Raw genomic sequence first — 16,810 nt, 5'->3', positions numbered from 1 at the left:
TGTCTGTGGGTCTGAGCCTGTGCGAGAGAATGCTTTTTTCTTCCTTCTCTTTCTCTGTGTGAGCCTTTGTCTCATTCCTGTTCTCTCTCACTTTCCCACACATACTCATCCTTTCAGAGTGGTGATTTATCCCTTCATCTCCAGAGTGTCATTGAAGAGAGCCGTTTGGCTCTCCAGACTAATAAGCCTCGCAGAGATGGAGAGGGGATAATGTTATTGACTTCCAAGCGAGACAGCAGCCGGCTGGTGTGTGTGTGTTATTTCCAATGAATATACAGTAATCCTTGGTTCCATATACCTGTGTAACATGTTGGTTTTTAGTGTGCAATTCTCACATTATATCAGTCAGGGACGTCAAAGGTCAAATTTCCTCATTTAATAGTTCACTTATTTCTTACTGAAGACACCTTTGCAAGGTGGAGGCTTTACAGTCGCGATATTTGTCTTTCAATTTGTTGTGTGTCGGAGCGACTGTGCCTCGGGAGGTAGAGCGGGTCGTCAGCTAACCAGAAGGTTGGCAGTTTGATCCCAAGCGCTCCCAAACGTGTCCTTGGGCAACCCCTCTGTCGTCTGTGCCAGATAGTGTGTAATTGACAAAGCGCTGCATTGTTTGAATGGCTGTGAATGGCAAAGCTGCACTGTGAAGAGTTTTGTGTTGTCATCGAGACTAGAAAAAGCGATTTGTAAATACAGACCATTTATCTTCTAGGTGCGTGCACATACATGTAAGGAAAAACCCCGGGATTCCCACTCACCAGACGGTCAAACAGCGGTGTGGCTTTACCAGGCTTGGATTAGCATAGTCATAAAAACTGTGGGCAGACCCTGCTCCACAAATAGTAAATACCACTTTCCTCAATGACATTAATTCTGTATTTACCTCAGCATGTTGGGATCAGTGGATTTGATTGCAGAAAACAGGATTTGGAAAAGCAGCTGGCATTTGTTTTTCAGAAAACACACCCACACATTCACATTCACCTACTATGAATGTGCACATGCATGATCCCTGCATGATGCACATGGTGGCTGAGAAAAAAAACACATAAAAGCGTTCAAAGATAACACATGTATTACAAATGTAACCTAGCACGAGGACACATGATGGATCAGACGATTCCATGAGGCTGCAGACGTGTCAGCCAGTCGCTGCGTCTCCCTGGAGAGACTGTGGATCCTCTGAGCTAATTTTAGAAAGCTGCGAGGAGGCTGGTGTGCGCTGGGGCTGCTGAGTTGGGTTTAACCAAACCAGACTTGGTAGGCAGGGGGGCTTAAACACGTCCTCTGAAGCTGTGCACACGTCTGTGGCGCAGGAAATTAAAGAAGTATGACGCAAACTAAATGCATCCAGGCACTTGCTGGCCCGGCCTCTAGAATCAGCGGTTGTGCCACGTGCTGGGGGACGTGCACGCGAGTGTGTGCCTGTTTGAATTGTGTGATTAATGTGGCTGTTTGTCACCAGCATAAGCTAAGATTACCGTTCACCCACTGCTGTTTGTGTTCGCGCGTATCCTCTTATTTATGTGTTTGCGCAGCGAGGCGCACACTGTGCAGATACCCCTTTATTATCACAGTATCGTACCTTGTTTATTTGCATGCGTAAAGTTTGCAATCAGCCCCGCAGTTAAAGCTTAAAAGGAGAAAGCGAGAGAAAGGTGAGAGTAATCCATCTTTGCTCTTATCTTTTGAAGGAGCACATCATTGCAAATGCCTGCGCGCACACACGCATGCCCGCACACACTCGTACGCGCACAGAGTCAGAGTCACATATTGTTTTGGCTACAGGCTACAACTGGTTCTAGCTGGATTTAAAGCTACAGCAGTGTGTTTTGTTTTTTTTTTCTTTTTCATTTTGCTAAGCTCAGTGTTGAAAATGTCTCCCTGAGTCGTCTGCAGCTTTATCCCCGACTCTCTCGTGCTATCCAAGAAATAATTATTTGTGCACAGCTCCGGCGTACATTGGAATAAGAGAAGGGACACTCTGTCTTCTTAGTCATCTTTTATCCCTTGTCTCTCGCTGCATCACCACGAACTGATTTACACCGGGTCTAAGTAGATGATAATGCGACCAAACGGCTGTTCACCTCCATCTTAACAAAGTCACTCCATGTGATTGGCTGTTCACATGAGTTCACAGTTCCAACCTGAGGGGGCTGCTTGTCCTTAACAGCCGTCGGCACGTGCACCCCCCCCTCTCTACGTCTAGATTATATTGGCTTTAAGGGCTCTTTCACTGTGAGTCATGTTTATTTCATTGTCCCTTTTATGGCACCGCTGTTCCCCTTTTAACCCCTTGCCTCCCTGCACGCGGCTAAATGTTCCGCCAGTACACAGGAGAGTAAGTTATAGAGGTAATAAATATTAGATGGCCTCAGCTTCGACTTGGAATGTGTGCTAATCTGTTTCAAGTGCCGGAGAGGGACTTTGCCTTCGCGCCCGCTCTCATTAGTTTGTGATTTCTGCCTGGGATTGTGTTGCTTTATTTTAAAGACAGTCAAATCATTTTAATGATAAAATGTTATTTCATAAAAAGTTTATAAAAGAGGGAGAGGCTCGTCATGTGGAAGCTGAGTTGGCGGAAACCCACGACATGTAGCTGCTGGAATCTGTTTCCAAATGCAGCCTGAGACCTTTGCGGCTTGTCATTTTGATTAGACACTGTGGAGTTAAGGTCTAAACACTTAAGTATTTCATTCATATATTTTTACACTCTATAAATCTAATAAAATAATTGAATGAATATTGCGTAAGTTGTTGAGTTAAATTTATTACCTTAACAGTCCTTTAATAACATATATATCACATGTAATGTACATGTTTACTTCATTACATATCAGATGTCATGTAAGTAGGAAGTAAAAAAAACCTTCACATTAACCTCACAGTGATGGTAACTAACTCTTTATCTCACTGAGCAAACGTGAATATGAACGCATCATGTCTATAATGATACAAAATGTTGGTTTACACTCTCAAATAGAAAAGTGCCAATTATTCTGTGATACATATGTGTAACTGCAGTGTGATTTAACCTAAAAAGGATGTGTTCACTTCAGCTCCTCTGGCATGTGGGGGTGGTGAGCGCCGATAACATGCTGAGGCTACATGAAGCTCAACAGTTAGTTGGTGATAAAGTACTGGACACGTCACTTGTGGAAAAACAAGGCAGGAATTGAAAATAACATGAATTGTTCTCCAACGTAGGTTTTCCTCAAATTGACATCTTCTTTTTGCAACAGTCACAAAATAAGAGGGAACATTTTTAGACAGTCTCGAGACAAAAACAGAGTAATAATAATAATAGTAAGGGTAGAGTAGCATTCAGCTCCATGTCTCTGTCCACAGACTGGGGGTGAACTGGCAGAGAGTGAGGTGGTGGGGTGGAGGCCCCGGCCAGGCCTCTGACAGGACACATATAGTTATAGCCAATAAGAAAACGCCACTCTGGATGACTGACAGGCTCCTGGGAAGCCTCCTCTTCCCCCATGAATCAAGACTCAGCTCAAATACAAACACTGTAGCCGACGTGTTTACACAGATGCACAAAAATGCTCATTTATGATGCTCGCACACGAGTGCATACAAACAATTCACGACGCCGACAGATTCACTGTTCACTGAATGCTAAGTGAGCAAATCCCAGGTTGTCCCCAGTACAATATAACAAACACATCCAGTCGCTAAAAGTAATTAAATGATATGGGGCACTAACAGCAAAGATCATTTCACGCAGCATCATGTGTCCAGCAGGAATAACAAAATGTCACAAACCTCGCCCAGATGCCAAGTGATGCAAGTCTATCAAGACACCGTTCTGCTGAAAGGTGGATGTGAAACTGATACATTTGCTCGCCGCCGTCGCTTCCATTTTGGCTCAGGAAGGCTGCTGACAGGCTGACGCAATAGCCAGCATCCAGGAGACACACTGTCAGAGATGGTTTGATTGTTGATGTAAGGAATGTAGAGCGCGGATGACTCCACGATGTTGTAATCCGTAGTTACACTACATCCATTTCGGGAAAGGAACCCACTCAAGGATTTATGACCGCTGTCCCTGCAGTGTACAGCAATCAAGTCAGAATGTGACAGTAGAAACACACTAAAAGCTAAAAACCACATAACTAAAGAAGCAACGCTGTCATTTGGACTTAAAATCTGGAGCTGCGTCTGGATGTTTTCTCCAGCCGAGGAGCATTCTTATGTTTAATGCATATCGCACATTTGCCCATGGACATGCCTCAGATCTCTCGTCTTTGGCTTCCCGTAAACACCCATGAAACACGTTTTTTTCTCCTAGTGTTTTAAATTTTAATTATTATGCTTGACCATCGTTGCCCTGCCGCAAAGCAAAGTGAATGAAGAAAACGGCCTTCATCATCTCCTGTCTACTCTGGCATCTCAAGATAGGGCAGAGGAGAGCCGACACTAAGCCAGCCACAGTCAGCTGCTGGTCTTTTACGCAGGTTCCCACAATTTGCAATGATCGATTTTTTGCGTGAAAGGTTTTCTACCTAAACAGCAGATACAAACCCGCCGCATTAGTATATTGGAGAAGATGAAGGAGGATTAGCTCAGATTTTATTGCGTTCTCGTTGACAGCAGACCAGGATGACTGCTGCAGAAAAGAATGAAAGTAAAGAGAAGGGGGGAAAAAAAGCATGAGACAACAATAAATTAGCAGAATACATGTTTGTACTAATCGAACAGGGAAGGCTCACAGGGTTCAATAATTCAATTGCACTCTCTCACTGCAGGTCATTTACATTGCATTATTGCACCTACAGTTTAACACTAGTTTCTTTATTCCATAGACTCGTGTAAAAGCTGGTTTTCAAATAAGCACAAATAAATCATCACTAATAACAGAAGAGTGATATTATATTCATCATTCTCATTATTTTGAGTTTCTCTTCTTGAACAGTAATTAACAGTTTCTATTTGAATTCCAGTCATTTTCTTCTTTGCTGTGCGGATCATTCTTCAGCTACTGTCAACAAAACTCAACATTAATGCTCAATATTTTTTTTTGTCCTTTAAAGTCAATCAATACAGGAAAGACTGCAAAGGTTTCATTGCAAATTTCATGAGGAATCGTTCAGTTTCAGGGTTGTTAACGTTCAAATTCAGTGCAAATTTAAACAACTCAATGATGGTTTTCCATCCACTTCAGTTATGTGAACATTATTATGTAGAAATATGACATTTATGTTTCATTTATGTATTTGAGAGTTTTATAAAAGTGTTCTTATCGCTCAACAAGGATGTTTTTGTCTGCTGTTATTTTTTTGTATGTCTTATTCAAATTCACTATTTTCTTTACATTTGCAACATTCCACATTTGTAGTACTATACTGAGTTTTCATGATACTCAGTTTGATGCTGTATTACGCCTTGTTTTCTCTCTTTTGATTCTACACTCCAGCTTTAGTACGCCACCCTGCATTTCACTGCACAAACCGAATCAGCATGTTACAAGTAAACAAGTGAATCTTTGAAATCTTTTGAATATTTTAACTGCATGCTTTGGAACGTTTTCAGCAATTTGTCTGTCGATATCACTTCACTTTCAGTTCTTCTCCCGGGCTGGGCCGTCTTTCACATTTCCCGTTAAGGAACCTTTTGAGCTCTCCTTAACTCGCAGAGTACGTGTCGACAGCCGCCCCAGCCTCTGATTGCATAATTGGCTGCTGCTTCCATAATTCAGACGCTAATTACATGCAGACTGTTGGAGCAAATAGGTGGGCTTTCACGGACAAATCTGGCCTTAAATGCTCACAGTGATGGATAACATACTGTATTTCAAGCCAGCTTCAGGTCTGTCAACATCGTTTATTATTCTCTCCGGGGCTTTCCCTCGAAGCCCGAGCTCCGAGGGGTTCAGTGAAAGACGAGTCTGAGATGTCCTGCATCAGCCTCCCGCTCCCCTCTGTGTTTTCAAACATCACTCCACTTAATTGTCCAGTATTAGTAATGGGAGTGCAGCCACCACATCTCTGTCTTACTCCGTCTCTCGCCCCCCCGTACCTCCACACACACCAGTATTCGCTCCGCACAATTGCCTCAGTTGATGGGATTGGACCTCAGGCACCTGCCCCCATTCTTCAGACACCCTCCATCCCTCCATCATTCACTCCTGCCGTTCACCCCCACCTCCCCCCACGCTGTCATTCCAAACCCCATCACTCACTCCGTGGAGACTCCGCCATCAGCAGCCAATAACGAGCTTCAGTGACACACACACACGCATGCACACATACACACATACACACATACAAAGAAGCCGAAAAACACACTGAAGGTGAAGGTGACACACTTGACGCTTGTAGCCAGAAAGTCACTGTTTACACTGAAATAATCAAATAGAGGAAAAAAGGCCTCAGATGCACCTACAGTCACATTTCACGTGAAGCTGCAGCAACTTTGTATTATTTCACCAGATCATTTTACTGATAAATTCCCGAATTTCGCATGGGCGCAAACCTCACATTACAGATTTCCCCAAAACTTGGTGGAGGGATGCGTTATGGGTCAAGAATGAGCCCATAAAATGTTGTTGCGAATCTGGATCTATTTCATTTCCTTTAACATTGTGAGATGTGCTGCTTTTTGCTTTGTGAACCAAAACTGTAAATCAGCATTCCATTAATTCTACGTATGGGTGAGGGACAGGGCAGAGTAATTATTGAATAGTCAACCCTAAACATGGTCATGCTCGTTTGATGAAAATATTGAATCTTGCAGCTTGAATGGTTTAAAAGCACTGGTGAAATTGGGTAGTCTAACATGTTTTGGCCTGTAAATGCTACTTAAGTAAATATGACCTGATAATCATTATCCAAAGAGTAGTGACAATCCACTTTGAATATTTAGCTACTGTACCTTTTGTAAAATGTTGACTGATCAGAATGTACTGCTAAATGTAAGTTCAGGCAATCTTCAAAATCATTATATTCATCTTCTGAGGACTATGAATATCTAAAGAAAAAAGTACCATACATAGCTAAACAAGAGTGGCTAAAAACATGGACATCACCATATTCGTCCCTGAGTCTCCTGCAGCAAGGTCACAGGGCTTTGCTGTTGCACATCATCAGCCAATAAGAAGACTTAATAGACTCTCTGTGCAGGTCTATTAATAAAAGCACCGATCCATTGAAGATAATCAAATCGCGGACTAATTATCTCTTCTATTATAGACAACGAACAGTACATTTACAGAACAAGCCATTCTACTTTAATGTGTCGCAGTCATCTAAGTCTGCCTCATTCATCCCTGCAGCGGCTTCTACCGCTCGAACATTTTGAAGTTGAACAGGGTTTATTTTATTCATGCACTTTGGGAATATTGCAGTCAAATGAGCCAGTACATTAAGTAATGTTGGAGTAAGAACATCTCTATGCCATGTGTTTTTTCAGCAGGAGGTCTTTCAAGAATCTTTGAAATCACAATTCTTAGACACTTCATTTCAAAAGTCTGTCACTGGGGAGTTTGCGATGCAGAAGCGATGTTGATCGTGTACAAACACCATGTTGGGTTTGCGGTGCCGGGTGCTTTGAGGGAGGGGGAGTAGCTGGGAGTGTGATGTGGTGGGTGTGCTGTGTTATCAGTTGCAATAATAAGGTTTGCTAATGCCACAAGCCACAGGGACGGCTCTTCACTGCTGGTCCTAACACACAGTGTCACTTTGGGTCTCTGGAGAGTCATTGGAAGTGCCTCTGTCTCTCTTTCCCTCCATCTGCCACTCTCGCCCTCCTGCTCTGGCTCTCGCCGCCTCCCTGTCTCCCAAACTCTCTCGGCTTTTTGCCCGTCTCTTTTCCCTTTCTCTTTTTTTTCCCCCCCACTCGCTGTCTCTACTTCCATCTCTGGCTTCCTTTTGTTCCCAGACTCTTTTGCTTCCTGCGAATCACTTCTGTTTATGCTCCTCTGTCTCTCTCTCTTGTCTTTGTCGTTCTCCTCTCCTCACTCTGTGTGCGCGCAGACATCTAAGGCAGCCTGAGACAGGTCGTCCGCCGCCGCTTCTCGTGGGGTTTTTTCGCGAAACACAAGATGAGAAAAAGAAATGTCAGGGGTGACAGTTCGCTTCAACCTCCGTGTCGGGTGACATCTTGGAAGTTGCCATCAAGAGGACAAATTCAGTGCAGTTTGTATATATTTAGTGACTGGAAAATAAAACCCAGAGGAGCCATATTTACACAACTTTATCACTGCTGTCTCTCATGAGCCCTTTCAGATCCTGGGTTGAATTTAATTGTGGCTCCAGTTTATTGGAAGGAAAGGGCCAGTTAAATATTACCTGGCAACACATTCTACCGAATCTCCCTCCAACATAAGCGTGTCTGACAGCGCAGCCTGCCTTTGAAGAGAGACATCACCCATGGTGCTCCACATTCAGTTGACATGTGATGTCTCACCATTGAGCTTTAAGCCACACAGTAGCACCTTAGCATTGGCCACATGCGGGGAAGCAGTGAAGCTCATTGTTCATGTTTGGCTGCGTCTGGCTAACTGTTATTAGCGGGTGATGCCGATTTCTCACCTTCGGGAAGAGAGGAGATGGAACAGTCAGAAAGTGATAGAGTCAGGGTGTGATGAAGCATGGCCTTTGTTAAACGCATTGCGTGTGGGATGACACCACAACTTTGAAAGACTCCGGTTCCCAGGGGTGTCGCGCAAACATCAATCGCTAAAAGCACGACTGAACTTTCTATGTTTAGGTCTGGAACTTGGGGTTTGTTTTTTTCTGCAAACTGAGTGCAAACATGCATTTGATGTGTTGGATGTCAGCACAGATTGAGTTTACTTCACCAAAAGGTCTCAGAGGGACTGCAGCCTCGGTTGTGCAGTGAGGGTTATCGACTCTGCGGCCTTGCGGCTGTAGCGTCTCCAGCTAGAGTCAGTCTGTTTCTATGATAATCACGAGGCCTCCTGTCTCTAATCTTATCATTAAACTGATTTCCCGTTGCACATTTTAAGTCTGATTAGCGGTTAAGGACAGTTTGATGAACTGCCATGATCTCAAGGAGGTTAAGGTTGTGGACCGGAGCTCTGAGAGGTGACAACACCCTTGCTCCCATGGGGGGGAGACTGGAGAGTGATCTCAGGCAGCATTAGTATGTGTGTGTGTGTCTGTGTGTGTGCGTCTGGGGCGAGAGGGGGAACGGAAGAGAACGGGAGATGGTAATGAAGGAGCTAATTGCTTCCAGTGGATTTTGAAATCGAACCCGAGCCCCCAGTGCATGGGCCAGGCAGCACACAAATGGAATATTGATGACTAAGGCGAAAATAAGGGAAAATGACCCGCCTATATGATCGATATGAAAGCCACACATCTGTGCAGAACATGTCTCAACAGGCAATACATTTCCCCTGGCTTTTATGGATCCGTATACACTTACCACGGGTTCAATATTGCTGAGGTGCAGAAATATTACATTATATCAATTTGCTCTCTCTATTATTCATAGCAACAATGTAATATTGATAGTCTTTACAGCTCCACAGCAACTTTGTAATTAGGTTATTGTAATTAAAACACATATGGAGAGTCAAACTTACCACAGACAGGAAAACTTTTATAGGTGAAATATAAAACTGGTAATAATGGACATTAAGCAGGAAAGAGGTAAACAGGTTTCACTCAACATATGATATTAAAAGGATTTATTGATATGTAACAAGACCAAATGTTTTTTTGCTATGAATCTGCAATGCTCATTAGTCAAAGTGACTTATGGCCGTATGAGTTATCCTCTGGGAACACTGAATCTGTCTAGATAGTAGCTGGTGAGATATTTCAGTCTAGACTGAGTGTCGTCGTCGATAGAGCTGTGGTCCTAGAGAAACTCTAAACTATTGCACCAACAAAATCCATATTACTCTGGTCACTGCTCTTTAACTCCAACATGCATTATTTCACACATCACCCAGCACTAACAGTAAATGGCCACTTGGGATGTCGGCTCTTTGCACCGTTAATAATAATGTGAACGGGAATCCCTTCGAATCGAATCCAGCGAGCTCGTCTTGCAATTTGAGCTGCGGTCCTCTGACCTCATTAGAATGTGTTGGTGAGGCGAGGGGGAGTTGCCATGACAATAGCCCCTCTGCTTTGGGACAGGTGAGAACAGGCAAGATCAGGTGTCTGAGGTGGATCTGAAGGATTGCTCCACGCCTACAAAGAAAGCTGAGATATCCTATATATATACATGGTGGTGTGACAAACTCAGAAAATATATTTTTAATTGCTTTTCACGGTCTTTAGTGGTGGAGTGGTGCTCCATTTGTGGTGTTTTTGGATACAAACAGTTTGTTTAATTAGCAAGTACATTTTTTATAAGGTGAACCATTGCTTGGAAAAATAAATAAATGACTTTTATGGGCAAAGAAAATCAGTTTTTGCAAAAACATGGGGCCTTCAACCCACATTACTACACTTTGCCTGTGTAATTTGCCATCAGGCATTTGCAAGGGGCCTCTAGGCAAAATGTGCCAGCCAGTGTTTGTAATGCATCTACAATTTCTACCGAACATGATTCAGTGCCGACTGCTTCAAGAAGTGTCTTTGGCTCGAGGAGCTACACTCGTCCAGATGTACAATAAAACCAAACCCAAAAAGGAGCTAGAAACCTTTCTGTTTTAGATGGTGATGAGAATGATACCACGGAGTGGAAATCCATCCATCCATCCATTTTCTATACAGCTTATCCTTTGTGGGCCGCGGGGGGCTCTAGCTGACATTGGGCAAGAGGTTGTTTTCACCCTGGACAGGTTGTCAGTGTATCTCAAGGTCAACATACAGAGACAAACAACCATTCATCCTCACATTCATATCTACTGTCCTAACCCCAATCTACATTTGGATTGCGGGAGGAACACACAGAAAGACCCGGGTTTCCAACTGGTCACGCTCTTGCTGCGAGGCGACCGTGCTAACCACAGAACCACCATGTCGTCACCAGTGTGGATACATAAATCAATATTTATTTAATCATCTGGGAGTTTTTGTTGAAAAAAAAACAAAACATTGACACAATTGATGGAACTGCCATGGCTCTTATTGTTTTTCCCAAGCACTTGGAGAACTATCATTTTGTGCTTGATTTCTGAGACAATATTATAGGGGTATACAATCTAGAGGCTTTCTCTGTGCAGCGAATGCCTGTGTCATTTCTTAGATTAGATGCATGAAATCAGTGGAGATGGAGAGTGTTTTTTTGATTCTCCTAAGTATATTCTGCTGCCTCTCTCTGTTGTGCTGTCTCAGAGGTAATAATGGGTTTCTATTTATTCCCCTGGCACAGGGATGAGGGGCTTTCATGGGGCCTTTTGTTGCCTCCCGTACTATTTCCTCTTGTCTCCGTGCTGCGCAAAGACATGAGTTGGATGCCGAGGGGAGAATTTCTCCATGACCGGAATCAGCACCCCATCATCCCACAGCCCCACTCAGCTTTCCCTTTGTTTCTCTCTCATTTTGTCCTCCTCCTGCAGCTCTCTGGCAGCTACACAACACTGCTCCCCTCATGTTTACATATAGCCTGATCCAAAACAACAGTCTGACGCTTTACAGCCTGCAGCCCTTGTACTCTCCCTCTCTCTCCCTCTCTTTCTCTTTCTCTCGCTTCCGTCTTCTCGACTGTTCTTTTCCTCTTTTCACGCGTGGCTCTCATTGACATCTCCGTGAGTCCACAGACGAATAACGAGGAAATGAAATGGCGCGCACACCGAAAATGGTATTGTTGGCAGGTAATGACACAGTTAATGTTACAGCGGTTCGCTTGTTCGCGACGTCGGCAGTGCTTTTTTTAAATTTTATATTTCTGAAGGTTGCAATTTCCAAAAGCTGCTGCCTTGAACAGTGTTTTCTTCGACGATGAATCTTCGAGTGGCAACCTTGAGTCAGCTGTGCCGTGTCCAACTTGACACATAATTGACAGCGGGTCTGACCCCGTCTCTAATGGATTCACCCAGACCCCAGCTAACCAGTGTGTCAAATCACCTTTTAAGAGGAAGCAGGGAAAGTGTCATTTATTTCATCACTGATCATAAGGAAACACAACTCCTCTCATCCACTTCTTTTCTTGTAGAGTCTTTGATTTCCCTCAGCCCAGCAATTTTCATTTCCCTTTCATTCATCCCTCAATACAAAAAGAATATTATCTATGTAAGATGAATTATCTTAAATCAAGGCAAAAAATTGGCTTGTTTTTGTCTGATAAGATATTTTTCTTACCAGGCAGTTGTTATGTAAGTGTGACAGAGTATTTGGGCCAGTTCAAGGTGGGGAACAAAATTGGTGATCTTGAGAATAAAGTTGTAATTTTTTTAGAATAAAGATAAAATACTAAAAGAACAAAGTCAGATTATCACGAGAAAAAAGTCGTACATTTACTTTTGACTTGGAGGAAGTTGTCTCTTGTTGTGGTCGACTGTGAGGTTACATCAGTGTGCTATTCAAAGACATTTCGTAGTTTCTCAAGAAGCAATGAGATTTGTTCAAGATTTTGGATCCAGAGGGAGTGGAACTCTTTTATCTCGTAACTTCTCATTAAATTACAACTTTATTCCTATAATATAACAACAATATTCTCAAAATATCAAATAATTTTTCTTAATATGACCCTATTACTCCTTTGCACTTGTTTAACACGCTTACATTTACTTATTTAAAAATATTGACAAATGAAATTTTACTTTAATCCCTGTAAATTGATTTATTTTAAGTAACACTTTCCTCATTGTGTTACATGTTGTCTCGTTTTTTTTCAGAGCTGAGTCTGTCTGAGTCCCCCCCCTCCCCTGCTCTCCCTCTCTGTCTCGAGCTGTCTGGTCTCACCTTACTCTCGGCGTTGTTGTATAAAATGGTCTCAGGAAGTCACTTTGCAGCAGTGGAGTGATATAAACCTGTAAAATCTGGCTAAGTTTGATTTATGCGCACCATTAGCAGGGAATAGTGTTCCATCATAAGTCGTCTGTGTGTCTGTCGAGAGGCTGTATGCGAAACCTGAACCAGCAGTCGTACAGATAGGATTTTATGATCTGAACTGAACGATGGGATTATCATTGCCGTAATTATGGCAGGCGGTGGATGTGTGTGTGTGTGTGTGTGTGTGTGTGTGTGTGTGTGTGTGTGTGTGTGCGTTGGCTTGATGCAACCTTCTCCGCAGCACACAGCAGTTCTCATATGTACCGAAGCTGCCTCCTGATTGATGCAGACCACAACTTGGATACTCAGCTTGTTTTATGTGTAAAATATTTAAATGTAAGAATAAGTATCATCATGATGAAGTGGTAAAGTTGCAAGTATTTAGTTCAAAGCTGCAACAGCAACTCTCTAAATGTGCCCGATGTAAATGTTGAAAATAGCTTTATTTACACCTTAAAGTAACGATTCGTCTTCTTCTCTTTTGTCATTTCAGCGAGGGAGGAGAACGTGGCCACCTTCCGCGGCTCGGAGTACTTTTGCTACGACCTGTCGCAGAACCCCATCCAGAGCAGCAGCGACGAGATCACACTGTCCTTCAAAACCTGGCAACGCAACGGCCTCCTCCTACACACGGGGAAGTCCGCCGACTATGTCAACCTGGCGCTCAAAGACGGGGCCGTGTCGCTCGTCATCAATCTGGGCTCCGGGGCCTTCGAGGCCATTGTCGAGCCAGTCAATGGAAAATTCAATGACAACGCCTGGCACGACATCAAAGTGACACGCAACCTGAGACAGGTAATCGGGGGTAGCGGTGATGGACGGAGTTTGGAGACAGGTGGATTATTATTTCCTTTTTTTGCTTTAGATTAGCTGCTACCGAGAGCTTTGGAGAGAGAGCTGGCATCAAGAATGTCACGTTCCGATTGGTTGTCATTCCATCACCACAGTTCAGAAACCATATTGAAACAGATGTCATGATTTTTCAGTTGTCTATTTTCTTACATGGAATTCTGTTTCATCTTCTCTCATGGTTTAACTTTTGTTCTAAAAAACTGGGCAAAGCAGTTCTTCAGCATGGCCTAGTAAAGGTACCATTATGTTAGATATATCCTTCTCTGCTGTTTTCGACATATTGAACTTGAGTTACCTGTGTCCTCAATTTAGGGTTATTTGATGCTATTTTGATCACTCTCGCCTAAGGTGACACATCTATCCGGCGCTTCTTGCTTTCATAAACTGTTTTATATGTTTGTGTAGAATATATTTAAAGCCAGGCAGAGAGCGTTTGCCTTTGAGCTGTGTACTAATGTGGTATTTATAGCTCAGATTATCGTGATGCTTTTTTAAGGCAGTTCGTTATTTGACAGATGCTTTTTTTACCGTTTTCTTTATGTAACTTCAATTAGCCTGTGTTGCTGTTGGGTGGAGCGTCTATATAATAGGGCTGTCGCTTTTTCTAAAAATCAAGTTCAAGGGAATTTGACACGACACGCAGTTTGTTCAAGTATATTTGATCACTCCCCCCGCATAAGGCAAATGTGGACGAACACTCATCTTTGCTTGTGGCGCCTCCTTTGCTTACTCACTTGGGAGGAAAGCTAACTGTGAAACCCAAAGATCGCATAACGCAAAGTCGATAAACAGCCGTCTACGGTGTAGAACCCAAATTTCTGCCCAACATCTCTTCTCAGATGCTCCGGTGTTGTGATTGTCTGCTCAGGACGTCTTTGCTTGCTAGAATTCTCCATTTTCAAAGCAAAACAGCGTAACATTACTGGCGCACTGGCGCACCCTCTGCTGGATTATGAGGCAAACTACTTCAGGCGGTTATTTGAATATGATCGTATCCCCTCATGTTTGAAAGACTGTTCAGAAAAGTGTCAGCCCTGTTATGTAATAGTGTGATCTAGGCTGTAGAGAGAGAACAAGGAGCTCAGTGCTTTGTTGAGGTAGTGCTTGTTCTTTGTCTTGGTCGACCTTTAGTGTGTCTGCAAGGTGAGACAGCACTTTAGTGTTGCTTTCAGAGCCGCACGACAAGTAAGTGTTGATTTTCCTGACCCTCCGTGACAGTGAGCTTTTGTCCCACAGGTTAGTAAACAGCTGTAGACGAAAATCCCAACAGGATGAACGCAGTTTAGGGGGTTACAAGCTAAGAGCCGGGGGCTTGCCGGCTCTCTCCTTTCTTTCTTTCCTTCTCCAGATCTGTCTTTCTTTCACTATCACTTTCTTTTCTCTATTTGAAGGTCAAACTTTGATAGACTCGGGGTGAAAAAAAACGCTACAAGATTTGTTGGGATTTTTACGCCATCCTACACAAATTTTTATCTGAAAGTGCCACATCTTACAGTTCTTACTGTCTTCTTCTTTTCTTGATTTTTTCTTGCTGCACACTGATGTAGGAAATTTGGCTAGGATGGCAAGGAGCCGCATTTTTACCGCGGGGAATCTCTGACAAATCCTGTAGTGTTTCTTCACCCCAACACTAACTCATCCATGATAAAAGTCATTTTTTACAACTAACCTTTATCTAACCAACTAATGTACTAACATCCTAATTCTTCATCATTGCTTTTGGTTTTTGTTTTCTGTCCATCCTTATTAACAACCTTTTTTGTTCATTATTCTTTTGATTTCCTTTCTTCCCCTTTTTCTGGAAAGCAATCAGGCATTGGACACGCTATGGTAAACAAACTACATTGTCTGGTAGATATCATTCTTATTGTCTTTTTTTTGGGTTTGCCGTGTGTCCCCTCCCCCTCTCTTCTTTTATTCGTTCTCTTTGAGTTCCATCCTAGACACTCTTATCAAAAAATGAGGAGATGGGTTTGTATTACCAGGCAATTGTTTCTTCGCTTCTTCTCAATTTCCTCCCTGACCTGCCAACAACCTCCTTCTTTACCCCACAATCCCCCATCCTGTTTTTTTTTTCACTTTGGCTTTTACTTTTTTCTCTTTGTTTCTTCCACATTACTGCAGATTGCCAACAAGTAAAAAGAAAATTGACTTCTTTGCCTTTGTCAGGGCGACTTACTTTTTATTTTAGTTTTTTTGCACAAAAAGTCCCCATTTTTTGTGAGGACTGTCATCCAGAACTGACAGAAGCTTACCACAATCCCAAAGATGGGCGACCTCGACACCGAGCCCCAAAAGAGGAACTACCAAAAAAATGGCAACCCTTGAACACCATTGCGGGAGCTCTGACAGTTGTTTCCTACTCACTATGGCGCATGGCATGCCCACAACTCATTGAATCTCACCTCCCAAACTCATACAACCTCAACCCTGTCAACCAAAAATAACCACTAACACTCTAATTCACTCACCTTCCACCTGTCACTGTATCACTCACCCTGCCCTCCTTGTGTGTGTTCTTGTAGCATGCTGGTGACAGTGGTGTGTGTGTTTGTGTGTGTGTTGGCTCACTTTGATCAACCCTCACACCTGGGCCCATATTCAGAACATTTCTCAGAATAAGCAAACTGATCAAGGATTATCGGTTTGTCCAGTGACATTGAGAATGTAGACATGACACCTGAGCCTAACCTGATCAGAGATCAGCATGAGCTATTCTGAGAGTGTGTTTGAATATGGGCTCGGGTCTTGATTGTGCATGAGCCTCTGAACCCTGTGTGGCCTGCTCCAGCTTTGTATGGCACCATTGATCCACTTATTCCCCTACATGTCCAGTTAAGTGTGTTTAATTTGCCTTCTAACAGTGGTGACCTTAGTTTGCACATTGATGTGGTGTGAAGAGCCTCCCTTTGTTTTGCATGTGTGTGGATATATAGATGTGGACGTGTGAAAGAGAGGAGAGAGTGTGAGACTGATGGTGTGAGAACGAACGTGTGTGCGAGTGGAGGCGTGCGAGTACACACGCCTGTATGCTT

The 16,810-nt window shown here is 43.2% G+C and overlaps 1 protein-coding gene across 15 annotated transcripts in view; it reads left to right on the top strand.

Moving 5' to 3' along the window:
• The window catches only part of LOC118099626 (neurexin-3b), a 280,728-nt gene that overhangs the window by 54,536 nt on the left and 209,382 nt on the right, over window positions 1-16,810 (top strand). For 12 of the 15 annotated variants that reach the window (XR_004694317.2, XR_004694316.2, XM_035144315.2 and 9 more), the window contains 2 exons: window positions 13,417-13,718; window positions 15,582-15,626. Coding sequence is in view for 13 of the 15 variants with exons in the window: in XM_035144315.2 (XP_035000206.1) it covers window positions 13,417-13,718; window positions 15,582-15,626 (347 nt within the window). In the remaining 2 variants the exon portion in view is untranslated. The remainder of the gene's footprint in view (window positions 1-13,416; window positions 13,719-15,581; window positions 15,627-16,810) is intronic. The other 3 variants (XM_047338118.1, XM_035144319.2, XM_035144316.2) reach the window with 2 other exon arrangements.

This window comes from Hippoglossus stenolepis, chromosome 20 (genome assembly GCF_022539355.2).
Source record: "Hippoglossus stenolepis isolate QCI-W04-F060 chromosome 20, HSTE1.2, whole genome shotgun sequence".
NCBI classification, from domain to species: domain Eukaryota; kingdom Metazoa; phylum Chordata; class Actinopteri; order Pleuronectiformes; family Pleuronectidae; genus Hippoglossus; species Hippoglossus stenolepis.
Note: the sequence above shows the minus strand (reverse complement) of the source record. Positions and strands in the feature narration are given on the sequence as shown.